The sequence below is a fragment of the Heptranchias perlo genome, chromosome 36, assembly GCF_035084215.1.
Source record: "Heptranchias perlo isolate sHepPer1 chromosome 36, sHepPer1.hap1, whole genome shotgun sequence".
Taxonomy (NCBI): domain Eukaryota; kingdom Metazoa; phylum Chordata; class Chondrichthyes; order Hexanchiformes; family Hexanchidae; genus Heptranchias; species Heptranchias perlo.
In genome coordinates this window covers 7,430,978-7,458,342 of record NC_090360.1, presented here as the reverse complement: position 1 = coordinate 7,458,342, position 27,365 = coordinate 7,430,978, and the positions used below count along the sequence as shown (strand labels likewise).

General features: G+C 45.2%; 1 protein-coding gene across 1 annotated transcript in view; it reads left to right on the top strand.

The window, feature by feature from the left end:
• ndst2a (N-deacetylase/N-sulfotransferase (heparan glucosaminyl) 2a) overlaps positions 1-27,365 on the top strand; it is an 84,419-nt gene that overhangs the window by 17,710 nt on the left and 39,344 nt on the right. Inside the window, exons 2-4 of the mRNA XM_067972472.1 lie at positions 5,971-6,058; positions 16,768-16,922; positions 26,445-26,630. Coding sequence (XP_067828573.1) covers positions 5,971-6,058; positions 16,768-16,922; positions 26,445-26,630 — 429 coding nt within the window. The remainder of the gene's footprint in view (positions 1-5,970; positions 6,059-16,767; positions 16,923-26,444; positions 26,631-27,365) is intronic.

Below are 27,365 nucleotides of genomic sequence, written 5' to 3'. Positions count from 1 at the left end.
CTGCTTCGAACTGCCTCAAGCCTCTCTTCCTTCAGCCTTCTCACTGAGTGTTGTGTGCTAAATTATTCAGCAATACAATGGCACTAGCAAGCTGCAGGCAGAGTCCATGTGAGTAACTTTGGGGCATGTTGGCCCTGTCAGTGCTGATGTATAGCAGCTAGCTCTCTTGGGTCTTGTTTGGAGTTTTAATGTTTTATAAAGTCGGAAAACTTTTATTTGTTTTTGTTTATTGTATTTTCCAGGCCTTTCATTCCCTTATTTATTTTGTACATTTTGATTACACAACAACTCGCAGTAATACAGCACCTTTAACAGGGTAAAAACGTCCCAAGATGCTTCAAGGGAGCTTTATCAGACAAAAAATTGATACCAAGCCACATAAGGAGATATTAAAACCAAAAGCTTGGTGAAAGAGGTAGGTGTTAAGGAGTGACTTACGGAGGAGAGAGATGTAGAGAGGTGGAGAGGTTTAGGGAGGGAATTCCAGAGCTTAGGGCCTAAATGGCTGAAGGCATAGCCGCCAGTGGTATCAGTAAGGTTTCTTGGCATGTTTTGCTTGCAGTGAGAGCGATGCGTTTCTGCAAATTGTTTGGTCAACTTGTAATTGTTAGATATTTTTGGAGGGATGCAGCAGTTACACATTTCACTTTGAAATTCAGTCATTGTTTGCTGTTATACTATGGACACCAGACCCAAACCGGTATTGGAATAGTTATGCTGGCTACTGTGCTTTGAGCTTTGTCCTCAAACAGCTAATTTTTCATGTTCATAAAGAGAAAAGGAAGAACTTGCATTTTGTATAGTGCCTGTCACACCTTCAGGACATCCTGAACCACTTTGCAGCCAACACAACCTTTTGTATTTTAGTCATGGTTGGGACTTAGGCAAATTCGGCAGCCAGTTTGTGCACAGCAAGGTCCCACAAACGACAAGTGAAACGATTGTGTGTTTTGGTAGTGTTGGTGGAGGGAAGAATATTACCTGGGACCTGGGAGAAACCCCTAGCTCTCCTTTGAATAGAGCTTTTCACATGAGATGTCTGAGGTGAGGACGGAGGGGGCGGGGCGAGAGGACGGAGGGGGCGGGGCGAGAGGACGGAGGGGGCGGGCCGAGAGGACGGAGGGGGCGGGGCGAGAGGACGGAGGGGGCGGGCCGAGAGGACGGAGGGGGCGGGCCGAGAGGACGGAGGGGGCGGGGCGAGGCGAGAGGACGGAGGGGGCGGTTTGTGATGGAGAAATAGACAGTTAAAGCCTCTCCATTATTCGTATTGGGGGGTTATTTTAACCTAACCCACCTGATTCAATAGAAAGTAAAATCGGGTGGGGTGTAAATGGCGACTGATCTGATCCCATCAGTGTCCTACTGGGCGGGTTAGGTTAAAATTATCCCCCATAGAATGAATTTGAAGGTACACATCACAATCTCAATCAAGTGCTTCAGCTGGTGGTTGTTGTTAAGCCTTGACTCCTCACCTTTTCCATTACACTTAATGCTATCTTCTGTGGCATTCGTTACAGCACAATCCTTATCACAACATCATTTGAGTGCTGGAATGGGATTGGAGTGTATTCCAGGATTGAGGATTCTCCGCTTCCAGCAGGGGAGCCTAATGAGACAGATGAACGGACAGATGACCGGTGACTGAGAGGTTATTGAATTCCCAGGCTGTGTCACAGAAACCCGCTCGCTTCATTTGGACGAGTTGAGTTATGTTCCTCGGGGGAGAGATGTGCGGGAGCCGTGCTTTTGCTTCTTGGGTAGGCAGAAGGAAAGCGGGGGTTTGGGCGCAGTGTTGTCTGAATTAACCCAATTGTGTGTCTCCTTTCCTGCTAATCACTGTAACCTTTCCTGCTGTGAAGAGACCTTTGGCCCCAAACCATTATGGACTCCAGATGGAGGAAGATGGGTGGTGGGTTCAGAGTGTTTCCTTGTATATCACTGTCCCACCTATGTCTTCGAGCTGGCCCTGACTTGCTTTCTGCAGCATTCAAGGTAGTGTTTTTTGTACAGTACGTTGCGGAGTTTTACTTGGAGCTGGTGTACTTGGTCACTGCCTTTGTCCCTTCCGACACGGCGTGTTTGGCCAGCAGTGGGCGCACGGCGGTCTGGATCTCCCCGGAGCTGATGGCCGAGGCGCTTGTTGTAATGGGCCAGTCCTCATCCCGCGGTGGGCTCGAAAATATCGTTCACTAAGGAGTTCATGCTCGTGGTCTTGTTGATGCCTCCCTTTAAAACAAACTCACTCGAATAGGAACCAGCAGTCACGAGCCATTGGACAGCATGTTGTGAAAGCAAATGTTGCGTTGTGCGAAAGATTTGATGGGTCAAAAAGCTGAAAGATTCCTAATGTTATAGTATTGGATGAGCCACATGTGGTGTCAGCTTTCAACCGCTTCAGTACATGGGAACTGCTTTTCAACTGTCGACTGAAAGATCGTACATAATTTACTGGAGTCTTGACGATAGCGTATTTAATCCAGAACGGTTTTTAAGATGCTGCCGTGCATCTTTGTCAATGCAAGGATTGCGTTATTTTAAGGTGGGAGAAGGATGCGCATTACTAAATGGCACTTTACGTCCTTTTAACAAAAGGCACGTTGAAAGCTTCTTTATGGTGCACTCTCGTATATTATCTCTCTGACCTCAGAGCCACTCCCATTGTAGGCCTTTACTGTCGACTGATTTGCTTTGCAGACATGCCCACTTATACATCAGCATAACTTAAAACTGAATGCGGTACATAGGAGCAGGAGCAGGCCATTCAGCCCCTCGAGCCTGTTCCGCCTTTGAATTAGTTCATGGCTGATCTGTATCTCAACTTTTTAAAAAAAAATTTTATTCGTTCACGGGATGTGGGCGTCGCTGGCAAGGCCAGCATTTATTGCCCATCCCTAATTGCCCTCGAGAAGGTGGTGGTGAGCCGCCTTCTTGAACCGCTGCAGTCCGTGTGGTGACGGTTCTCCCACAGTGCTGTTAGGGAGGGAGTTCCAGGATTTTGACCCAGCGACAATGAAGGAACGGCGATATATTTCCAAGTCGGGATGGTGTGTGACTTGGAGGGGAATGTGCAGGTGGTGTTGTTCCCATGTGCCTGCCGCTCTTGTCCTTCTCGGTGGTAGAGGTCGCGGGTTTGGGAGGTGCTGTCGAAGAAGCCTTGGCGAGTTGCTGCAGTGCATCCTGTGGATGGTACACACTGCAGCCACAGTGCGCCGGTGGTGAAGAGAGTGAATGTTTAGTGTGGTGGATGGGGTGCCAATCAAGCGGGCTGCTTTATCTTGGATGGTGTCGAGCTTCTTGAGTGTTGTTGGAGCTGCACTCATCCAAGCAAGTGGAGAGTATTCCATCACACTCCTGACTTGTGCCTTGTAGATGGTGGAAAGGCTTTGGGGAGTCAGGAGGTGAGTCACTCGCCGCAGAATACCCAGCCTCTGACCTGCTCTCGTAGCCGCAGTATTTATATGGCTGGTCCAGTTAAGTTTCTGGTCAATGGTGACCCCCAGGATGTTGATGGTGGGGGATTCGGTGATGGTAATGCCATTGAATGTCTATCTACCCGCCTTGGTTCCATATCCCTTAATACCCTTATCTAACAAAAATCTATCTCAGTTTTGAAATTTTCAATTGAGCCCCAGCCTCAACGGCATTTTGAAGGAGAGAGTTCCAGATTTCCACTACCCTTTGTGTGAAGACGTGCTTCCTGACATCACCCCTGAACGGCCTAGCTCTATTTTTAAGGTTCTGCCCCCTTGTTCTGGACTCTCCCACCAGAGGAAATAGTTTCTCTCGCTCTTCCCTATCAAATCCTTTAATCATCTTAAACACCTCAATCAGTTCACCCCTTAATCTTCTATACTCAAGGGAATACAAGTCCAGTCTATGCAACCTGTCCCCATAATTTAACCCTTTTATCCCCGGTATCACTCTGGTGAATCTGCGCTGCACCCCCTCCAAAGCCAATATATCCTTCCTGAGGTGCGGTGCCCAGAACTGAACACAGTTCAGGACATCAAGGGGGAATCTTTAAACCTGCTTTATGCAATGTACATGATTGCCTTTTGTATTCCTTCTCCTTGTATAACATGTACTTGAATACATTCTGAATCGCTCCAGTCTTGTAACTCATTATGCAGAGGGCTTGCTTCGTTCACTCTTGGGTTCCATTTTCAGGTCTGCACACTTTCAATAGAAGTGTAATTAAGCATGACACCAGGGATGAGTGGTTGCCACGAGTTAAATATTAAGCCGAATAATGATCCTATTGTTAATAGCTAAACTTTGTAATTACTTTGGGTTTTCAGGTACATTGGTTTTGAGATGTATTTTGTCCCACCTGCATCTGATTTTCCACAAAAGCAGTCCAACTGTAATTGTGAGGTGAAAGATGGTAAACTCAGTGCTGCAATAAATTGCTTTTTCTTTTCAAAAGTGTTCCTTCAAAGCACAGCCCGAAAATTTGCATTTAATAATCTGTAGTTAAATTCCCACCAAACATTTAAACAGCATGTTGTTATTTAAACTGCTTTATATTTTGGAGTGGGGGTTCCTGCCTTGTGACAGGGAAGTTGGCCTGGGCTATGTCACAATTGGTTGTCATAAATGGCTAGTTCGAAACCTGCTGGCTTTCTGAGACCACTCTGCATAAGTTAGGATGTTGGAGCAGGATCTAAATTGGGGCAGAAACAAGTACAGATCATTAGAGTAAAAGCAAAATACTGTGTATGCTGGAACTCTGCAATAAGAACAGAAAGTGAGGAGGGGATGAGGGACTTCAGTTATCTGGAGAGACTGGAGAAGCTGGGATTGTTCTCCTTAGAGCAGAGAAGGTTAAGGGGAGATTTAATAGAGGTGTTCAAAATTATGAGGGATTTTGATAAGAGTAGTTAGGAAGAACTGTTTCCAGTGGCAGGAGGGTTGGTAACCTGAGGACACAGATTTGAAATAGTTGGCAAAAAAGAGCCAGGGGGGATGAGGAGAATTTTTTTTATTCACCGAGTTGTTATTTGGAACGCACTGCCTGAAAGGGTGGTGAAAAGCAGATTCAATAGGGAATTGGATAAATACTTAAAAGGGAAAAATTTGCTGGGCTATAGGGAAAGAGTTGGGGAGTGGGACTAATTGGATAGCTCTTTCAGAGAGCCGGCACAGGCACGATGGGCCGAATGGCCTCCTTCTATGCTGTATGATTCTATGTGATGTAGGAATGGTGGGCATTTTAATCTCAAATCATTGTAAAGGGCAGTCTGTCACATCACTGACTCATTTGAGACCATCTCAAGATCACTGGGACATTGACCGTTTCAAACGTAACGTTTAACAATTGAGCGAAGGTAGGTGCTAAATTGTGATGGGCGAAAGGTGTCGAGTCGCAAGCTGTCGTACAGTCCTTTCCAGATCGTAGAAACCACTCGAGCTTCACATCGCCAGCTTACGACGTTCAAACCCTTTCAGTCGTGGTCCTTTGGCTGACTCGTATCTTCTTCATCGACAGCATGTGAACATTTTATGAATGGGACCTTTTAAGAAAATCGTGTTAAATATGTGCCAGGCGCTCACATACTGAGAGTGGTCCGTTCAGGGAGAACTGTTTCTTGCATATGGTTACTGACAGAAGGCAGTGCAAAGTAAGGGCTCCCTCTTGGATTGAGTTGCTGGAAATTTACTGAAGTGCTTGTCCTTTGGCAACATCTAATTGAACAATGGCTGGAATGTTTTTTAAATTAGAATAAATATGGAAATGTCTGCAGTTCTGCAAAGAGGTTTACCACAAGCAAAGCCTCAGTACATGTGACTGGTCAGTGTAGCTGCTGTTTAAAGTGTTTCTTGGGATTTGAAGGTGGAATTGTTAAAACAGCAAGAAAATAATGAGCACTGTGGCTGTTGCCTGCCTTGGACCACTCGAGTTCCAAAGCTGCTACTTTGATTGCTTTACTTGGCTCTAAACTGCTCTGGTCTCTTTTTTTTTTCTTTCAGGCATTACTGACCACACAAAACAAACTCAGAACTCTGGTCCCAAACTTCACCTTCAACCTTGGTTTCTCCGGGAAGTTCTACCACACAGGTAAACGCAGTTCCCACCCTCCTTTGGGTAACCCTTGCAGCTTCCCTCAACCTCCAGTGCAGGCAGCCGGCCAGTTCCTGATCCTGCCTCATATAACCAGATTCTATGGTGGGGGAGGGCAGGCTGAGTTGGAGAGATTTCCCTCTTGGGGGGCGGGGAGGGGGGTGCAAAGAGAGGATAGGGACACTATTAAGCCTCTGCTTTGTCCCCCCCCCCCCCCGCAATTAGCCTGCGTGAGTTCAGGGGCTCACAGTTTGGAAAACTGCTGATGAATACCTGGCCTTACTACTAGTGTTGGTGTAAAGAAAGAAAGATTTGCATTTATATAGCGCCTTTCACGACCACCCCCAGGACGTCCCAAAACGCTTTACAGCCAATGAAGTTCTTTTGAAGTGCAGTCACTTTTGTAATGAAGGAAACATGACAGCCATATGGCGCACAGCAAGATCCCACAAACACCAATGCGATAATGACCAGGTGATCTGTTTTAGCGATGTTGGTTGAGGGATAAATATTGGCCAGGACACCGGGGAGAACTCCCCCTGCTCTTCTTCAAAATAATACCACGGGATTTTTTACGTCCACCTGAGAGGGCAGACGGGGCCTCGGTTTAACGCCTCATCCGAAAGACGGCACCTCCGACAGTGTAGCACTCCCTCAGTGCTGCACTGGAGTGTCAGCCTAGGCAGAGACTGAAACGTCATTTCAAAGAGATATGGATGAGTACAATCCCCCACCGCTTGTAGCGGGTGTGTTCGTGCGAGTGCGATTTGCCCGCTGTATGCAATGGCCGGTATAATATGGCAGCGTTAATAAGATTAAAAATCTTTCTTTTTAAATCACTTTTTAAAAAAAAATCATTTGCCCAGTGCATTTCCCTTACATTAAGATTATTTACGAGAGTTAAATTCTAGTACTGTCTTGTAAGACCTTTCTTTATGTCAATTCTTAACCTGCTGATGACTACGAGAAAGTCAGTTGGCATTTTCCAGGGCTGTAGCACTGAAGTCTCTGGAGCTCGTGCTTCGACTTCACTTAGTTTAAACCCAGTTTTATTTTTGCTTAAATACGTCTAAAGAAAGAAGAGAGATCCCTGCATTTACATCGCGCCTTGTCACGTTATCGGAAAGCGCTTCACACAATGAATTTGCTTAAGTACGGGCTGATATCCGGTCTATTTCAGAAGAAACGGAAGCCTAAGGGAAGTGAAGTCTGCGTCAATGAGACTCTTTAATTACATTCGGTGCGGCTTAACGAGGCACGAGCTAGTGCGTAAACACAGCTGTTTCTGCCCGAAATAATTGGAGCACTTTAGACGTTATAACCGGCAACTTTGAGATTGACCTTCATCCAAATGGATAATGTTATCGATTTCTAGTCGATATAAGCGACTGCCTGTTTTAAACGTGGATGTTTTAAGTGGTGGGGGCTGTATTTGAAAAGGAAAAATGTAAAAAGATTGGGGGGATAGGGCAGGGAAATGGGATTAAAGTAGATTGCTTCAGTTGAGGAGCTAGCACAGGCATGGATATGATCTATAAATGTCCCCCTTTGCTGTATGATCTGAACTTCCTAGGTGAAGGAGGAGGTGGATGTCACTGTCAACAACAAGGAGAGACTAAGAGCAGTAATTTTAATGCCCGACCTCTGGATCCCTGCAAATAAAGCTGGTTCTGACAGTGCAGCCACGGTGCTGCCTGAGCACTTTTAATCTTAATTGATGAATGCAGCGGCCACTGACGGCAGGTACCAAGTAACAAGGTCGTTAGTGACGTCTCGGCATTTGTGTGTCAAGCAGATGGTGGATTCACGTTCGCTGGGGACGTCTCGGGAGGTGAGGGATGAGAGAGACGACAATGGGCAAACTAGAAAAATATGTCAGAAAATGAGGAGGAAGTATGGCTGACAGATGGGGAGAAATGTTCCAGCTGATAGCTGACTTGCAAGTGATTTAGTAAAGTAGCAATCCAAAGCAGCCCTGCATCTGGTTTTAATTTGCAAGTTTCGACAGTCGCAGGTCAGAGTTTGTGTTTTTATTAAGCTGCAAAAAAAAAAATGATGATTTTGTCTGAGAAAAGTGCATGTTGCTGCTGATGGGATTGTGCGATAATCAGAGCCTGTTGGATAATGTGTCGATAGTTATGGTCAGGATAGAGTGATGGTGGTGTATTGAGCAAATGAAGTATGTAAAGTGTGGTGGTATTGAATTAGCGCTCAGGTGGTTGCTGTCGACCTCTTGGCTCGATCTGCCCAGAGAGTGCTACATTTATGGGTTTACTGCGGAGATTGCAGGATATCACCAATCAACACCTGCAGAGCCATGTCACTGTAACGACGTGATCGTCAGTAAATGGAACGTTATTTTGGTTTTGGTGCAGCTGTGCACAGTATAATTGCTTCTTTTATATTCCAAATGTTGGGGGTGCGGAATGTCTCAACATGTTGTTCAGGTTTTGTCTTGTTCGTTCCTTGGTAGGATTCAATCATCTCTGAGCGTGAAGTGGCCGTGACATTTCAGTAACAGAATATAGCGGGAAGCATTCTTGATGGGTGTTTATGGGTGACAAATGTGGGAGGGGTCCAGGACATAGAATTTACAGCACAGAAACAGGCCATTCGGCCCAACAGGTCTGTGCTGGTGTTTATGCTCCACGTGAGCCTCCTCCCACTCTAATTCCTCTAACCAATCAGCAAATCCTTCTATTCCTTTCTCCCTCATGTACTTATCTAGCTTCCCATTAAACACATTTATGCTATTCGTCTCAACTACTCCTTGTGGTAGCGAGTTCCACATTCCAACCGCTCTCTGGGTAAAGAAGTTTCTCCTGAATTCCATATTGGATTTATTCGTGACTATCTTATATTTACGACCCCTAGTTTTGGACTCCCCCCCCCCCCCCCCCCCCCCCCCCCCATACAGGACGATAAAAGAAAGAAACATGGAAAATAGGAGCAAGAGTAGGCCATTCGGCCCTTCAGGCCCGGTCCGCCATTCAAAATGATCATGGCTGATCGTCTAACTCAGTACCCTGAACCATGAAAGATTTGCAATTATAGAGCATGTTAAAAAAAAAAGATGGACTTGCATTTGTACAGCGCCTTTCATGACCTCAGGACATCCCAAAGCGTTTTACAGCCAATGAAGTACTTTTTAAAGTGCTGTCCCTGTTATAATATAGGAAACTAGGCAGCCAATTTCCACACAGCAAGATCCCACAAACAACAATGAAGGAAATGACCAGACAATCTGTTTTAGATGTTGGTTGCAGCTAACTGTTACCAACTGAATCAAGCTGCCACTCGCAGTGCCTTATAAATCATATGTTGATTTTAATTGCTTTGTTTTGTAATATTAATTTTGAGGAATATTGTGCAACCTTTTCTGTACAAATGCTTCCTTAAAAATCAGGAGGGGGGAGCAGGAGAGCAAAAATAGGGTGCTATTGTGGCTTGCATAGAAATGACGGATGATTGATGAACTGTGTTTAGTGCTAAGTCCATGCAGAAACCCATCATTCTCTTAGCCTGCTGGGAACTGCAGCCCAGGATAAACGAGATGCAGTGCGTGTTCCCCGAGGATACGTCTCTAAGACGTGCTTCGTTAGTCGTGCAGTTGTAGAACTGAGCAGAGTTGTCGAAGGATTTCACTGCGTGCGGGGACTTTAGTGCTCCGTCCGTTTAAGCTGCCCACCCAGCAGCACAATTATAAATTTCGTCCTTCCACGGTTTTGCCTAAAGAGAGCATTTTACTATTTGGAGCTTTATATAACACATCTGTTGGTTGAAACAGGAATCTGAGGTGCTGAACTAGGCTTTCTGTTTGCATGAGAAAAACCTAGAATTGCAGAATGCAAAAACATCAATAAGATACCTGGAATCCCGTGTAATAAAAATGGAATTTGACTTATTCCGACATCGTAAACCACTGGGCCCAAGTGATGAGTTATGAGCTGCATCTTGGCTTAAGTCTGCGATTTCTCTCATATATTGTATTGGCACCGACACACTAAAGAAGCTCAGTGCTCAGAGTAACTTCAACTCGAAGAGAGGATCGAGGTTTTTTTTGTAACCAGATGTGCTGTTGATAATTTTACTGCAACCTGTGGGCAGGAATTTGGCTCTGAAGGAGAATGAGAAATGCAGAACTTGCGGATTTTAATTTCTAACCCAAAGCTAATGGTTTCCCGAAACATTTTCTGTTGGGATGTTTTCAAGATGTATTTGCTGCTGCAGTGTCTGGCTTTGCATAACTGTAGGAATTTAATGACTTCGTCACATCTGTGTAGGGAATAGTTGCCAAGATAACAGTTACACCGTGCGTACTTAAATAACAAACACACATACGTAAACAATTAATATGGGTTTATTGTTTCTTCCAAAATCGGAAAATATTTCCCAAATTGGTCCTTGGGGTTTGTTTGTTAAAAATATCAGCAGATATTCCATAAACTGAGCCAGAGATTATACTTTGCAAGGGGTGCAGAAATGGGGGAACATAGGAACAGGATCGGGCCATTCAGCCCCTCGAGCCTGTTCCGCCCTTCAGTTGGATCATGGCGGCTCTGTACTTTAACTCCATCCATCCGCTTTGGTTCCCTAACCCTTAATACCCTTGCCTAACAAAAATACATTGGGTGGAGACCTGTTCAGCTGACTCCTCTCCATCCAACGCCACTTCCGCAATTTTCCGGCAGAAGTGACCTAAGACTGTGATTTAGGAGCGGCCAAATATGGATGGGCATTCCACCGATAATCGGGTGGAAAAGGGAGTGGGGGAAAACAAATTTAAAATCCTGGCATGCTCTTGTTGTAGATCATGCATTCCTGGTGTTCAAGGTTGTCCTTGTCGGGGAAGGGGAGGGGGGGGTTACATTTTAATGGGCTGCTTTGCCAAGTGCAAGATCGATTGCACCAGGCAATGTGGGAAAGTCATTTTTTTTTAAGAAGAGAGAAAACGTTTTTTTAAAAATCTGCTACCTGCCGTGCTGCACCACGGTAAATGCTGCGACCATTTCATCCCCTACCGGAGGCAGGCGACCCAGTGGCAGGGGGGCAGATGCTGCCGGCGACTGCAGAAATCATTTAAATGCCCCTGACCCCATGAAACGGGCGGAGGTCCCGCCCCACTGAGGCTCTGTGGTCGATGTAAAATTCTGCCTCGTGGTGTTCTCGTCGCCCACACCTTTTATATCTTGTTGATGTTACCGGTCATAATCCTCGACTTGGTGGAAAAAGCAAAAATGGCGGCTGAAAGGATTTGGGTTGGGTGGGGGGAGAGCAATTTCATTGGTTCACTACCTTTTATTGATGGCTCATGCTGATTTGTTGCTTCCATGTATGTCCTTCGTAATTTCTCATAGGTAATTTCTCTACCCCTCCACCTTGTATTTGATACACATGTTCTGTGATTTATTGCTCTTTGGCTCAATTTTTAGACTCGTAAATCAGCTGCAAGAAATTTGCATTTTTGACCTAAAGTACGATGGACGAGACGTGATCTAGATGCGGTGGCTTTATATATAATGTAGATAGATGTGCTCTACGTAATGCATTCTCCAAACTTTTAATGGCAACAGTAACACAGCCGCTTTCATAACATAGAATCGTACAGCACAGAAGGAGGCCATTCGGCCCATCGTGCCTGTGCCGGCTCTTTGAAAGAGCTATCCAATTAGTCCCACGCCCCTGCTCTTTCCCCATAACCCTGCAAATTTTTCCTTTTCAAGTATTTATCCAACTCCCTTTTGAAAGTTACAATTGAATCTGCTTCCACCACCCTTTCAGGCAGTGAATTCCAGATCATAACAACTCGCTGCGTTTATATAAAAATAAATTCTCCTCATCTCCCCCCTGCTTCTTTTGCCAATCACCTTAAATCTGTGTCCTCTGGTTACTGACCCTCCTGCCAGTGGAAACGGTTTCTCCTTATTTACTCTATCAAAACCCCTCATGATTTTGAACACCCTCTATTAAATCTCCCCTTAACCTTCTCTGCTCTAAGGAGAACATGTTCAAAATCTTTGTATGCATCTGAGTTGCTTTGTGTAGCAGATTTTGTGCTGTCCTTCCAAAGGTATCTGATTTCTGCTTTGTCCTGGACACCATTTAGGGTTTAGTTAATCGCAGGGTGACAGAACTCCAGGTCATTTTACCAGCTGAGAGGGGACAGCCTTAAAAAGGTATCGTTGTCCTCTTTGTCACAGGTGTGATGATGTCCGGCTTTAAGCCACTCAGAAATGCTCTTTGCCAGAAACTGATTGCTGAAGTGAATTCAGCATTTTGCAGTTCCCATTGGATGTGTCAGTTCTGTTGTGCGGATTGGAGACAGCAGTGATGTTCAATTTACCGAGAATATGTGAACTATCTCTGTAACCTCCTCCAGCCCTACAACCCTCCGAGATCTCTGCGCTCCTCCAAGTCTGGCCTCTTGCGCATCTCCAGTTTTCGTCGCTCCACCATTGGCGGCCGTGCCTTCAGCTGCCCAGGCCCTAAGCTCTGGAATTCTCTCCCTAAACCTCTCTACCTCTCTCCTCCTTTAAGACAGTCCTTAAAACCTACCTCTTTGACTAAGCTTTTGGTCACCTGTCCTAATATCTCCTTAGGCGGCTCGGTTTCAAATTTTGTTTGATAATCACTCCTGCGAAGCACTTTGGGATGTTTTGCTATGTTAAAGGCACTATATAAATGCAAGTTGTTGTTGAACATGTCGGATGGGGGAAAGGCAGAGAGTGAAGGCTGGAGTAAGCACCCCCGGTGAAGGCAAAATGCAAACAAAGTAAAAAAAAAATATTGAGGGACGGAAAATGAAATGTGATACAGATAAGAGAATGAAAGGAAAATGTAGAGCAAGAAGATGAAAAGGGGTCTGAAGCCAGATAAACTGAAAAGGCACAATATGAGCAATTGAAAAGGAGTCAGCACGCTAGTGACCTTGGGCCTGAACACAGATAAACCTGGATTAAGCAAGCACTTAAGGTGAGTCCCTTGGGTCTCTGCTTAGTGCAGGTTTCACTATATGAAATAATTTGTAACCTGATACAGAACTCGATTTTTGGAACAACAAGGCTGTTTCTTTGTGCGTTAGATGGAAACCAAACCAGCCTGTAGAGTTTTAGCAGAAGCTGCGTGACTCCACAGCTATTAGCTGCCTCATAAGCACTTGCCGTGCACATCCAGGAAAAGAGAAGGAATGTCATGGAACAAACCCATTTGGGTTTTCAGAAAATAGGTTACAGACAATGAGAAGAAAAGGGAGATCACAAAAGATAAGTCCAGATGAGGCAGGCCATTTAGCCCATGTAACTTACCCTTCCATAGCAACCTACAGTTCTGCCCCCCCACCCAATATCGCAGCTTTCAAGTACGCCTTGAATATTGAGAGTTTTTGACTGCATGATCCTACCCGGAAGATAATTCCAGGTGACCAAAGTCCTGAACTTGCCTTTTGAAACTTTGTGCCCGTGACCAAATTGACCTCTAATTATGGCTTGACTTTAAATAGTGCTCAGGATTAATCTTTTCTATTCCATGTATTTCTGATCTTTCCTCCTACCAAAGTCCTTTCACCCTACAGATCAGCTCCGTATGCCATTCTCTGCACCGCTTCTCGGGCTTGTATGTCTCCCTTGTGCCTTGGTCGTTTGCCCATCACCCCTGTGCTCGCTGACCTACATTGGCTCCCACCTTCACCAACGCCTCGATTTTAAAATTCGACTTCAAATCGCTCGGTGGCCTCGCCCCCTCCCAATCTCTGCAACCTTCTCCGGCCCTGCAACCCTCCAAGAGCTCTGCGTTCCTCCAATTCTGGCCTCTTGTCCATCCCCCTCTCCCTTCGCCCCATCATTCGCGTCCGTGCCTTCAGCCGTCTAGGCCGTAAGCTCTGGAATTCCCTCCCTAAACCTCCGTCTCTTCACCTCTTCCCCCTTTAAGACACTCCTTTAAAACCTACCCCTTTCACCAAGCTTTTAGTCAGCTATCCTAATACTGCCTTCTTTGGCTCGGAGTCAGTTTTTGTCTGATTACGCTCCTGTGCAAGCACCTTGGGATGTTTTACTATGTTAAAGGCATTATATAAATGTAAGTTGTTGTGGTGACAAAAACTGTGTGCAGTATTCAAGGTGTGACTTGACCAGAGGGAAGGATGTGGCGGGGAGAGAGATAAAGCAGCAGATTTTACATATACACTCTGTACCTTGGGTTCACTTGATAATTTCAAGACCTAGGAGTTATGTTGAGCAATATTATTGTATGAATACTGAACACACGTAATAAATTCCTCTGTCTATTTTAACACAGGCATCAACCTGTTTAAGTTTCATTCAGTAATATTGCACAACGAGGCTAACTGTGCATACCACCAAAATCAGGAGAGCAGCTACAATGTTCTGATTCAAAAAGCCACTTGGGATAAAACAAAGACCAGTAGGGTTGTGAACTTTGAATGTGCTTATGGGTTGAAATGGTGAAAGCCTTTTAAAGATCCCAAGTTGACTCCTGGTTTGATGTGAAAAAACTGTTTGCTCTCAGCACTTTACTTTAAAAAGTGCCTAGCAACAAAACCATTTGTCTTTGTAAAGGAAAAGCAACTGTGTGGGTTTTAAGATGTTTTGTTTCCCAGGTGCCTTTCGTTGAGTCCGCAGGTAGTCTTGAGTGTCACCGTCCAGCTTCTCCGATGTTGCTGATATTTGTTGACGTGCATTTGTTGACATTATAAAAAGCTAGCATCAGTAATGGTGACCATGTAACTACTGGATTGTCGTAAAAACTCATCTGGTTCACTAATGTCCTTCAGGGAAGGAAGCCTGCCGTCTTTACCAGGTCTGGCCTCTAAGTGACTCCAGCCCCACCAGCAATGTGGTTGATCCTTAACTGCCCTCTGAAATGGCCTAGCAAGCCGCCACCACCTTCTCAAGGGCAATTGGGGATGGGCAATAAATGCCGGCCCTGCCAGCGACACCCACATCCCATGAACGAATAAAAAAAACGTGACTTCCAACAGTTGCATACAAACCATATTCTTTTAAAAGAAAAAGTTGAATCAAGTATGTGATTTCCCCCATTTTTAATAACTGTCACTCAATCCATATCCACAGGTGTTTGAGGCTTTATACCAGGGTACAACTTTAGCCCAAGTTTAACATCACTAATGTTGTGTCAGCAATAGCTCAGTGGGTAGCACTCACGCCCCTGAGCCATAAGGTTATGGGTTCAAGTCCCACTCCAGGACTTGAGCAGGTAATCTGGGCTGACACTTTAGTGCAGCACTGAGTGAGTGCTACACTGCCTCTCGGGTGAGACGTTCAACAGAGCCCCTTCCTGTTTGGGTGAGTGTGAAAGATCCTGTGGTATTTTGTTTTTTGACGATCAGGGAGTTCTCCTGATGTCCTGGCCAACATTCATCCCTCAACCAACATCAGGTTACCTTATCATTCATCTTATTGCTGTTTGTGGGACTATACTGTGCGCAAATTGACTGGCACGTTTGACTACAAAACAACACTGCACTTCAGTTCTTTGGGATGTCCTGGGACTTGAAAGGCACTCTATGAATGCAAGTTCTTTCTTTTCTCATTCTAATTTTCTCTCTCCTCTCCCCCTCGCCTCTGACAGCACTGACTCGTTCAGGGATGCAGTTCTTTGGGCGCTGCTAACACTTTGACAACTTGCCCAATTTGGCTGCCCATGTGTAGATCTGGACAGTGAATGCTGGCGGGCTATTTAATCACGGATTGACCTCAAGCGCCGAGCCCAATGTTTTTTTCTCAACCAACGTCCACCCGTGTGCACTTTTCCAGCAGGGAGCCCTGGATTGCGATCAGGAGCAGGAATCCCAGCTGAGTTTTATCGTTCCTCTCTCCCTAGCTCAGGTGTGCTGAAGTCAATTGTTGTGTTCCTACTGACACCCTAACTGAGATCAGCTACTTCAGAACAGGCTGGGAGTTGAATCCCTGACCGTCCTGGTTTGTACGGCTGAGGTACACACTGCCTTCACCAAATGAGCCGTTCAGGGACAAGTATGCGGTTTATATAGAAATGTTGATGGTTACCACATCAGTCCTCCTAAAAGAAGGTGTCTCCTCGAGTGCCTGTTTTAACCTTTTTATAGAAGGTCTTTCTCTTTTTCTCTTGCGTATTTCTTTGCACCAAACACCATTTGTCCATGAGATGAAGCAGGTCACAGAAGTGAATGAGAATTGCTTAGGGTGACTTGCCTGCCAAACTGATGATTGGCCGTTGCTTGCAACATGCATCGAACCATACAGCACAGAAGGAGGCCATTTGGCCCATCGTGCCTGTGCCGACTCTTTGAAAGACCTATCCAGTTAGTCCCGTTCTTTCCCCAAAGCCCTGCAATTTTTTTCTTTTCAAGTAATTATCCAATTCCCGTTTAAAAGTCACTATTGAATCTGCTTCCACCAACCTTTCGGGCAGTGTGTTCCAGATCGCAACGACTCGCTGCGTTAAAAAAAATTCTCCTCATCTCCCCCCTGGTTCAGCGTCCCTTATCAATCAGGCCACCTAAACTCAATCAGTAGTTTTGGAGAGCGCGCCCTTCAATGCTGTGCTTCTTTTGGAAAACCTTTCCACGCTAACATTGATTTTAACAGATTGCGGGTGAGTTTGTAGCGGACGGGCATTGCTTATTGGTTTCAATAGGCACATACAGCCACTCTGTTTAAAGGTCTGCTCTCTCAAATGCTTTCTTCCAGGAGCTAACAAGGAAGATGCAGGTGATGACATGCTGTTGAAGCACAGGAACGAGTTCTGGTGGTTTCCCCACATGTGGAGTCACATGCAACCACATCTGTTCCACAACGAGACGGTTCTAGCCGAGCAGATGAAACTGAACAAGCAGTTTGCGCTGGTATGTCATGAGTTTGGGATTTTATGGGAAAGGGCAATGAAGACCTTTGTGAAGCCAGCTTTCATTGCTCATACTACAAAACAGAAGAGTCTCAAAACCTGCCCAATGCAATGACCCAATGGATACAATAAAAATGTCAGTTGTGCCAATTAGTTAAAGAATTTGATCTTTCATTACGGGAATATTAATTTAAAGAAAAAAAATCAAACATTCAATTTTTGAATTGAGATTTATCGGCCCGCTGATTCAGGGCCCATTTTCAGAATTCTCTGTAGTGATTTAGTTGCCAACGAATGATGCAGGATAAATCTGTTTCTGGTTATGCTTCAAGGGTGGGAACACATCATTTTGTTTGAGCAAACTCCTGAAGTTCTGGAACAAAATTATATGTTTTTTACGTTTTTAAGCTTGCATCTTGTTCACACACTGTGTCATCCTTGGCAATGAATACTAACAAAACACAATCAGTTGTTCCCAGTTGTTGACAACTGGTCAAGTCCACTAAAGACTGTCACGCCCCTCTGAGAATGGTAAGTCTGATTAAAAAGTCTCTCTGTCTCTCTCTCTCTCTCTCTCTCCTGTTTACTCCCTTTTTCTGGTTTTCTCCTTTGGTCTCTTCCCTTTTGGTTCCATCTCCCTTCCACCAACCTTTTCCTCTTTCCCTTTCTCTTCCTCTCCCTTTTTTGGGGTTCCATCTCTCCCCACCCACTTTTTCTAGATCGTGCTCTCTCTCACAACTTTTTCTGATTCTCTGACTCCCACCAATTTTTTTCTTCTTTTTCTTTCTCTCTCTTTTGCTTTCTCTCCCTCCCCTTCTATCTCTCTCTCTTTCTCCCCCCCCCCCCCCCCCTACAAACAGAGAATCAACCAGGAAAAGGGATGTGAGAGGTCCATAAAGTAGGGGGGGCAAGAGAGGGGAGTGAGTGACATGAATAATGGCCAGTTGGGTGAGATATCAGGGAGATGCCCACAGAAAAATGTTCTAGCAGTGTCAACACATTCAGGAACTCACGGGAAGGGAGAAAACTCTGAGAGAAAAATAAACTCTCTTTTTAAAAAAAAAGGTCACAAGAACGGTTGATGTGGGCAGGAGAAAAAATTCCCAACAGTCCAGTAGGGGCCATCCTTCTGTGGTTGGGGTTGAAACACTCGCCGAGACATTCTGGCAGTGCCAGAGTGCCACCAAATGAGCGGTGGGATGGATCTTCTAGGTGTCAGCGGTGGCTCAGTTGGTAGCACTCTCGCTCCTGAGTCAGAAAGTTGTGGGTTCAAGTCCTTGAGCACATAATCTGGCACTCCCAGTGCAGTACTGAGGGAGTGCTGCACTGTCAGAAGTGCCATCTTTCAGTTGAGACGTTGAACCGAGGCCCGTCTGCCCTCTGGTGGACGTAAAAGATCTCATGGCACTATTTTGAAGAAGAGCAGGGGAGTTCTCTCTGGTGTCCGAGCAAATATTTATCCTTCAACCAACATCAGTAAAGCAGATTATCTGGTCATTATCACATTGCTGTTTGTGGGACCTTGCTGTGCGCAAATTGGCTGCCACGTTTCCTACATTACAACAGTGACTACAGCCATGGCTGTAAAGTGCTTTGGGGCATCCTGAGGTTGTGAAAGGCTCTGTACAAATGCAAGTTCGTTCTTTCTTTCCCTGTGCGGAATCCCAGAGACAGGACCATTTCCGTACTGGGCGCAGGCGAACACGACCCTTAGCAACTCAACTGGGGCACCCGTACAGTGGAGGGGGTGGAACCGCTGAGTGGCACACTGCCAGTGCAGGAGGGGGAGCCAGAGGCCGGATCGGACCGCAGATCTAGGTCGGCAAGTTCTTCTCGATCTTCTCTTCCCCGACTCTAGGCGCAGAATCGAATGGTTATCAAACTCCCTGCGATCAATTACCATTCGATTCCTACTTGATGGAGCCCATGTTCAGTGCAGAACAGAACCTGGACAACAAGAACAGCTTGCATTTATGTAGCGCCTTTAAGTAGTAAAACGTCCCAAGGTGCTTCACAGGTGCGATTAGCAGACAGTGCTTTACACCGAACCACATATTAGGACATGTGACCAAAAGCTTGGTCAAAGAGAGAGGTTTTAAGGAGTGACTTAAGGGAGGAGAGAGAGGTACAGAGGTTTAAGGAGGGAATTCCAGAGGTTAGGGCCAAGGCAGCCGAAGGCACAGCCGCCAGTGGTGGAGTGAAGGAAATTGGGATGCGCAAGAGACCAGAATTGGACAAGCGCAGAGGTCACGGAGAGACTTGCTCTCAGCAGATGTAGGTACTGCTGGGCCTTTCAGAGACGTATCTGGTGGGATTGCCAGGGTACCCAGAGCGTGCCCTCCCCAGATATGCCCCCAAACTGAGAAACGTGGGCAGAAGAAGCATCTATCTCCCCACCTCAACCCTACATTGTTTAGGGCTGTGTAGAGGCAGCTTTAGTCTGCACCCGATGCAAATTAAGTCTGATCCGGAGAGCGTTTAACACCAGATCTTAAATTGGGATGGGGGATCCATTCCCCAACCCAATCAGCACAAACTTAATTGGGAAAACATAGGCACATAGGAACAGGAGTAGGCCATTCAGCCCCTCGAGCCTATTCCACTATTCAATTGGATCATAGCTGATCTGTCTCTTAACTCCATCTACCCGCCTTGGTTCCGTAACCCTTAATACCCTTACCTAACAAAAATCTATCAATCTCAGTTTATAAATTTCCAATTGACCCCCAGCCTCAACAGCTTTTTGGGAGAGAGAGTTCCAGATTTCCACTCCCCTTTGTGTGACGAAGTGCTTCCTGACATCACCCCTGAACGGCCGAGCTCTAATTTTGAGGTTTTGTCTCCGAGTTCTGGACTCTTCCATCAGAGGAAATAGTTTCTCTCTATCCACCCTGTCGCCTTCTTTGATCATCTTAAACTCCTCAATTAGATCACCCCTTAATCTTCTATACTCGAGGGAATACAAGCCTAGTCTATGCAACCTGTCCTCATAATTTAAATCTTTTAGCCCCAGATAGAAAACCAAATCTGCCGAATTTTGATAGGATACTGCGGGTTTGAAACAAGAGCCTCCTTAAACTTGAGTGGCTAAAGAGAATTTCTGAAAATGAAGAGCCTTCGTTAATCTTCAAAATTTACAGTATGTATAATATGCCCATGGCTATCTTTCACTTTTATTGAAAATTGTAAACAATTTTACAACACCAAGTTATAGTCCAACAAATTTATTTTAAATTTCACAAGCTTTCGGAGGCTTCCTCCTTCCTCAGGTGAATGTTGTGGGAAAAGGAGAAGCATTCTGAAATGTCTTTGTTATTTTTGTAATCAGTTAACCCTTTGAAACCCAGGGCCAGCCGAGCGAATTGCTGACCATTTCTGGCTGGAACAGCAGCAAGTGTAGGTAATAAAAAGAGCAGCTTGAGCAAGTGCAGCCTCAGATAGTTGAATAGTGCTTCAAGCGTGTGTGATTTTCTCGGTAGGCCTTTGCCTCTTTGATAGCAGATCTCAAAAGGCAGCAGCGTGGAATTATAAAAAGTGATAAGTGACTGCCAGTCTGATCCGTTGGGACATTATCTGGAAAGGATCGAGTCAGGATAGGCCAGGTTAGACGACAGGCAGAATTACTCAAAGTCCTTCTTAAAACAAAAAACCTGAGGAACAAGTGATAGGAGAGCAATGGGAATCACAAACAGATGATTTATACTGTAGCTGCATATAGAATAGGATTTTTTTTTTAAAGTCTAGTTAATTGCCTTGAAGTATTTGCATCATAACCTACATTCTTCACACAAAGGGGAGTGGAAATCTGGAACTCTCTCCCTCAAAAAGCTGTTGAGGCTGGGGGTCAATTGAAAATTTCAAAACATAGATTTTTGTTAGGGAAGGGTATTAAGGGTTATGGAACCAAGGCAGGTAAATGGAGTTAAGATACAGATCAGCCATGATCTAATTGAAAGGCAGAACAGGCTCGAGGGGCTGAATGGCCTGCTCCTGTTCTTATTTTGTTCTTAGAACAAATATCTGGGGGGTGGCGATGGGCAGGGGGGTTTCCTCTCATAGCAGAATATTCATCTAAAAATTTGTTTCAAGACAATTTAATGGCTTTCCCAGAGGGTTCGGTGGGTTTGCCCAGTGTATAGGAGATTGAAATAAATTATGAATGTTGCCTCTTCAATACCTTATCTCTGCCGAGTTAGCTAATCTCAACGGGCCGATGGTCACATTGGAAAAATTCTCCAGCGATGCCGCTCCTGATCACCCATCCGGCAACCCCTACTGCTGAAAGTGCGCATGTGTAGCCGTCAAACGAGGATAGGCTCACTGTTTCCCATGCTTGAGTAGCCTGCAGATAGGCGAGGCTCACAGATGAATGCAGACCACTTGGACAATGTACAAGAAGGCAACTGGCACGTTTTTAAGATAATTGGCGACAGAGCCATGAGGAGTCTCTTTTTTTTTTAACACAGTGGGTTGTTATGATTCGGAATGCACTGCCTGAAAAGGGCAGTGGAAGAAGAATCAATAATCCCTTTCAAAAGGGAATTGGATAAATTCCTGAAACGGAAAGATTTGCAGGGCTATGGGGAAAGAGCAAAGGATTGGGAGTAATTGGAGAGCTCTTTCAAAGAGCCGGCACAGGCACGATGGGCTGAGTGGCCACCTTCTGTGCTGTATGATTCTATGTGGAACTGCACCACAGCCAAGCAAGGGAGGAAAGTTGATTAGAACGCAATAGCAAAGTTAATAAGGCCTTTTCTTTGAACATAATTTGTGATTTTGAATTCGGTCGTTGATGTGCAAGTGGAGAAATAAAATCCAAGCAGTTATGTCTGCCCTCAGCTTGGTCTGGTATGTAGGTCAATTGGTTCAGAGCTTCAGTCAATCAGATGGGCCACAGATTAGGAAGGGATTTCCTTCTTGAGATAATCAAAATGTTTTATGATTTTAATCCGTATTTTTATTTGCTCTACGTTTCACTCAAATACGCCGTGCAAGCCCACAGTAGTTTTGCTGTGAAGGAAGGTGAGAATTGTCCAACCAAACCTTGTGTAAATGAAGAAAATTCCCTTTTCACTAATGCCAACACAAACCTGTTGACTCCAAAGCAAAGACTTTCCTTTAACCTTCACAAGTTCACTGCTCCAGGCAGTCAACCTGGAGTGCGGAATGGGCAAATCCTACATTCCGCCTAAATGAGCCACTCCAGATACCGGATTGGGTGAATTCTCTGGGATCTTCCTGGGACATAACTACTTTCTGAATTTGGCACTAGGGTTACCAACCCTCCAGGATTGTCCTGGAGTCTCCAGGAATTAAAGATTAATCTCCAGGACACTGCTGCGAGCAAAACCAGGAGAAAAATCATCGGCATTATGGAAAAAAAATGTTATCTTTCAACACTTTTGATAATTATAAAAATATTGGAGGTGGGTAGAAAGGCTGTTTGACTAACAGTCAAGAGGCATCCAATCAGGTGACCATGAGTGAGGATTGACATGGTGAGCGACCAGTGATTAAGCGTGGGGGCGGGGCAGTTGGAAGAGGGAGTTCATGTGATGAAACCTGGAATACGCCCAACCAGATTTGGCAACCCTATTTGGCACCAGTCTAGGGTAGTTTTGATCAAGGGTTATAACCAATTTAGAAGTATCTTGAGCTAAAGACCCCATTCTCTTTTTTTATTAAAATCTGAAGACCAAGCTGTCTGAGGTCCTGTCAGTGTACATTCTGCTCTGTTTCATTCACGGGGCCTGAAATCACACTGTGGACTACAAACGTATGAACACATAAGTGTTGATCTGAAATTCCTCTCTCTGCCCTGTGCTCGCTGATCCATATTGGCTCCCAGTCCGGCAATGCCTTGATTTTAAAATTCTCATCCTTGTTTTCAAATCCCTCCATGTCCTCGCCTGTCCCTATCTCTGTAGCCTCCTCCAGCCCTACAACCCTCCGAGATCTCTGCGCTCCTCCAATTCTGGCCTCTTGCGCAGCCCCGATTTCCTTTGCTCCACCATTGGCGGCCGTGCCTTCACCTGACTAGGCCCTAAGCTCTGGAAATCCCTCTCTAAACCTCTCTCATTCTTTTAAGTCGCTCCTTAAAACCTACTTCTTTGATCAAGCTTTTGGTCACCTATCCTAATGAAGCTTTATGTGTCAAATTGTCTCTAATAACGCTCCTGTGAAGCACATTGGAACATTTTATTATGTTAAAGGCACTATATAAATGCAAGTTGTTTAAATCAACTAATTTATTGTAAGCAATTATAGAGGAATTTCAGATGAATGCGTAAGGGTTCATAAGCCAGTATTCCATGGTGTGATTTCAGGATGATATAATGGTGTTCATTTTTAAGGCCTCAGGCCTGGCCCTAGTAAAATGGACAGAGATCTCCATCTCAGTTAGACCCCCTTCATTCTCTCCAGTAACAGAATAGTGGTAAAATCGTTCAAACCATTCATTATCAGAACTAAACTTCTCAACTAAATGTTTTGCTCCATCAAAGGGTTACTATATCAGGAGGGCAAGCAAACTTGTGGGAGAAAGGAATAGAAGGACACGCTGATACAGTTAGATGAAGGGGGTGGGAGGATGCTCGTGTGGAGCATAAACAGCAGCGTGGACCAGTTGGGCCGAATGGCCTGTTTCTGTGCTATGTAATATGAAATGTAGCCCTCTTCATCATTAATCATGCTGAAAATCCGTTCCATTGCGGACTGCTCATATTTTATTTATGCTTTGAGATCTAAATCAGTAATGCGCCTTTGCTGTGTGCAGCACTGCAATGACTGGTGATTTGCCTTTAATCGTTCAAGTAGGCCGGGGGAATGGGAATTCATCAGAATTTATTACACAAAGTGAAATAAAAGTCCAACACTCTGTCAGAAACGTTGAGCTGTGACGTGGCCCTCGGTTCCCTTTCTGGGCCACACAAAGAGAAGGCTGTCTGCTCGCAGCGAACATTAGGGCGGGCTCTCGTTACCAAGTCTGTTATCAGAGATCGCTCGCTTATAATGGACCTGTTCCCCATGGTCCTACCAGTAGCCCCATTATAGTCAATGCAGCAGCTTGAGCCTCGATAAAATGACCCTTCGTTCCCCCTCCCCCCCACTGTATAGGGAGAGCTGTTCTCCTAATCCCTAAGGCTGTATGATGTGACTGGGTTTGACTGTTTATAGAAGGTCACTTTAGTGTTGGTGAATGTAACACGATTAGTTGTGTAAACTGATGGAACTGTTCCAGTTGTGTTGAACCATCCACTTCTAGTTTGCACAACTATGTCCTCGCATTTCTTTACATTTTTGGTGCCAGATTTAACAAAGAAAGAACTTGCATTTATATAGCGACCTCAGGACGTCCCAAACTGCTTTACAGTCAATGAGGTACTTTTTTTTGAAGTGTAGTCACTGTTAGCTTTGACCTACATTTATTTTTTTTGTGAATGACTTGGAGCTAATTTGCATAAACTCTCCCTGTGAGGTATATTTAGTCATATAAACAGTTTTCTGTGCCATTCTTCGCTGCTGTATCAAAGCTAGCCTGTTACACACTACCTCACAGACCGACAATTAAATTAAACCCTCTCCAGAATTACCTTTACACCCCCGGAAGTGGGGAAGATTTCCTGCTTGCTTTTCGTGAAATTGTAGACGTGTTCTTAATAGCCCGTGTTTATTATTTGATAGCAAAAAGGAAATACATTTTCCCTGGCCCTAATTCGCTCAATACTCTCTGAATTGCAGTTTGCACTGGAAAAAACGTTTAGAGCGGGAAATGCTGGATTGTACTTAAAAAATTGCAGAGCCGTCTGTGCAATAGATCCATTGGCGATGGTTTCTTGAGTGAATTGTGTTGCTCTAATTCTGTAACTGGGCACTGCAGGGTATCATTGAAAGGACTTGACAAAAGGCAGCTTGCTGACTATAAAACTTAAAGCGTGTGCCCGGAGAGCTCGTATTTTCGATCGATGTGAAGTGAATGGAGGAAGCAGGAGTAGAGAACCCAGATGAGCGCAGCTGTTCGGAGAGGCTTCTCCAATGTAAACACTGGGTGGGCCGGCAACTGCGATGCTTGAATGTTGGGCACGCAACGGGGAGATTCTCGATCCCAGTCTCAACTGACACCTGCGCTCAATCTTCAACTGGAAGGCGAGCACCACAAGTGTTGTCAAATTGTCCGAAGTAAAGGGGAGGGATGGAGGGGACCTTTCAGCACCCTTCAAGTGCCAGCTGTGCAGAATAGGATATTGTGGGTTGACTTGGGTGGGTTGCATTAACGTGTTACATTATGAAGTAGCACAAAAGATCACGTTAATGATGGATTGCTCTGCAGCTCTTAAGAAATTTGGCACAGATTCCACATTCGTGACATGTTTATCGTAACATATCAGTCGTTGAGCATGACTTTCAGTGAACTTAGATTCTGGCGTCACGGCCTGGCTCAGTTGATACAACCCCACCTTTGAGACAGAAGGTTGTGGGTTCAAGCCCCGCTCCAGAGACTTGAACACCTAATCTAGGCTGGCGCTTCGGAGCAGTACTGAGGGAGGGCTGCACTGTCAGAGGTGCCTTCAGATGGACCAAAACCCTCCCTGCCTGTTTGGGTAGATTTTGAAGATCCAATGGCCGAATTTGAAGACCAGGATGTCCTCGGCCAACATTCTCCCCTCAACCAACACCACCAAAAATAGATTAGCAGGCTGTGCATTTGCCTACTTAACCATCGCCTCCCCTCAACGTAATTCATAATTTCTGGAGTGCTTTGAGACGTAACGCCTCACTGCGGGTCTATTTTTCTTTTTTAGCACACAACCGTAAAAAAATAAAATTGGATCGGTCTGTGAGTGATGTGAAGAAATCGCCGGTAGGTTTTTGTCTCCATCACCTGGGTGGTAATCTACTTCATGGAATCCTAGAATCGTACAGCATAGAAGGAGGCTGGTCGGCCCATCGGGCCTCTCTGAAAGAGTTACCAACTAGTCCCACTCCCCTGCTCTTTCCCCATAGCCCCACCAATTTTTCCTTTTCAAGTATTTATCCAATCCCCTTTTGAAAGTTACTATTGAATCTGCTTCCACCGCCCTTCCAGGCAGTGAATTCCAGGTCACAACAACTCACTGAGTGGGGGGAAAAAAAATTCTCCTCATCTCCCCCTTGGCCTTATTGCCAATTATTTTAAATCTGTGTCCTCTGGCCACCGACCCTGCTGCCAGTGGAAACAGTTTCTCCCTATTTACTCTATCGAAACCCCCTCATGATTTTGCACAACTCTATTAAATCTCCCCTTAACCTTCTCTGCTCCAAGGAGTTGGGCGAATCACCCGACCCTTTGTGGGACCCGCTTGATTCTCATTGCGTTGAAATCAGTGGAACGATAATCAGGCAGGTTCCATAAAGGGCAGGCAATCGATCGGCTCCATCAGTTTACTGCCCGGGCGGTAATCTCCCTCCAGATGTTTAAAGGGCTGTGCATGCTTAGAATATTTTTAGAATAACCTTTTCTAAACAAAGTTCCAAACTCTTACAGGACCACGGAATCCCAATCGACATGGGTTACGCAGTGGCACCGCATCATTCGGGAGTATACCCAGTACACACGCAGCTGTATGAAGCCTGGAAGTCCATCTGGGGGATTAGAGTCACGAGCACAGAGGAGTATCCCCATTTGAAACCAGCTCGCTACCGCAGGGGATTCAGCCACAATGGTATCATGGTGAGTGACTAATCTTAAGGCGCAGTGAGACCTTTCTGTGGTTATAGTGTCCGCAATCTCTCTTGGTGAATTGTTTGCCTAGTGAGATGAGTCACCAGGCCGCAGGTCACATTGACTTGTAAAACTGTCTCTTCCTCCCCACAGTTACAAGTGTTTTTTGTCATAAAACCCAGCTTCCCCCACTGGCTCAGTTTGGAATTGCGCTCCCCAATATTGTCCAGATCAGGAAAGAAATAAAAGAACAGGAGTAGGCCGTTCAGCCCCTCGAGCCTGTTCCGCCATTCAGTTAGATCATGGCTGATCTGTATCTTAACTCCATCTACCTGCCTTGGTTCCGTAACCCTTAATACCCTCGCCTAACAAAAATCTATCAGTCTCCGTTTTGAAATTTTCAATTGACCCCCAGCCTCAACAGCTTTTTGGGGGGAGAGAGTTCCAGATTTCCACTCCCCTTTGTGTGAAGAAATGCTTTCTGACATCGCCTCTGAACGACCTAGCTCTAATTTTAAGATAATGCTCCTTTGTTCTGGACTCTCCCACCAGAGAAAACACCACTTTCTGTAGAATATACAGTGTACAGGAGAATAAGTGAAATGTCTGGCATGGGATTTTAATCTCTGCCTTTTATGCAGGTTACCGATAATGCTATCAGAGTCTTGGGAACCTTCCATATTATTAAGAGTTCTCAAAATTGTTTTATATAAAGTTTAATGTTAGTACATTGGGCAGATTTGT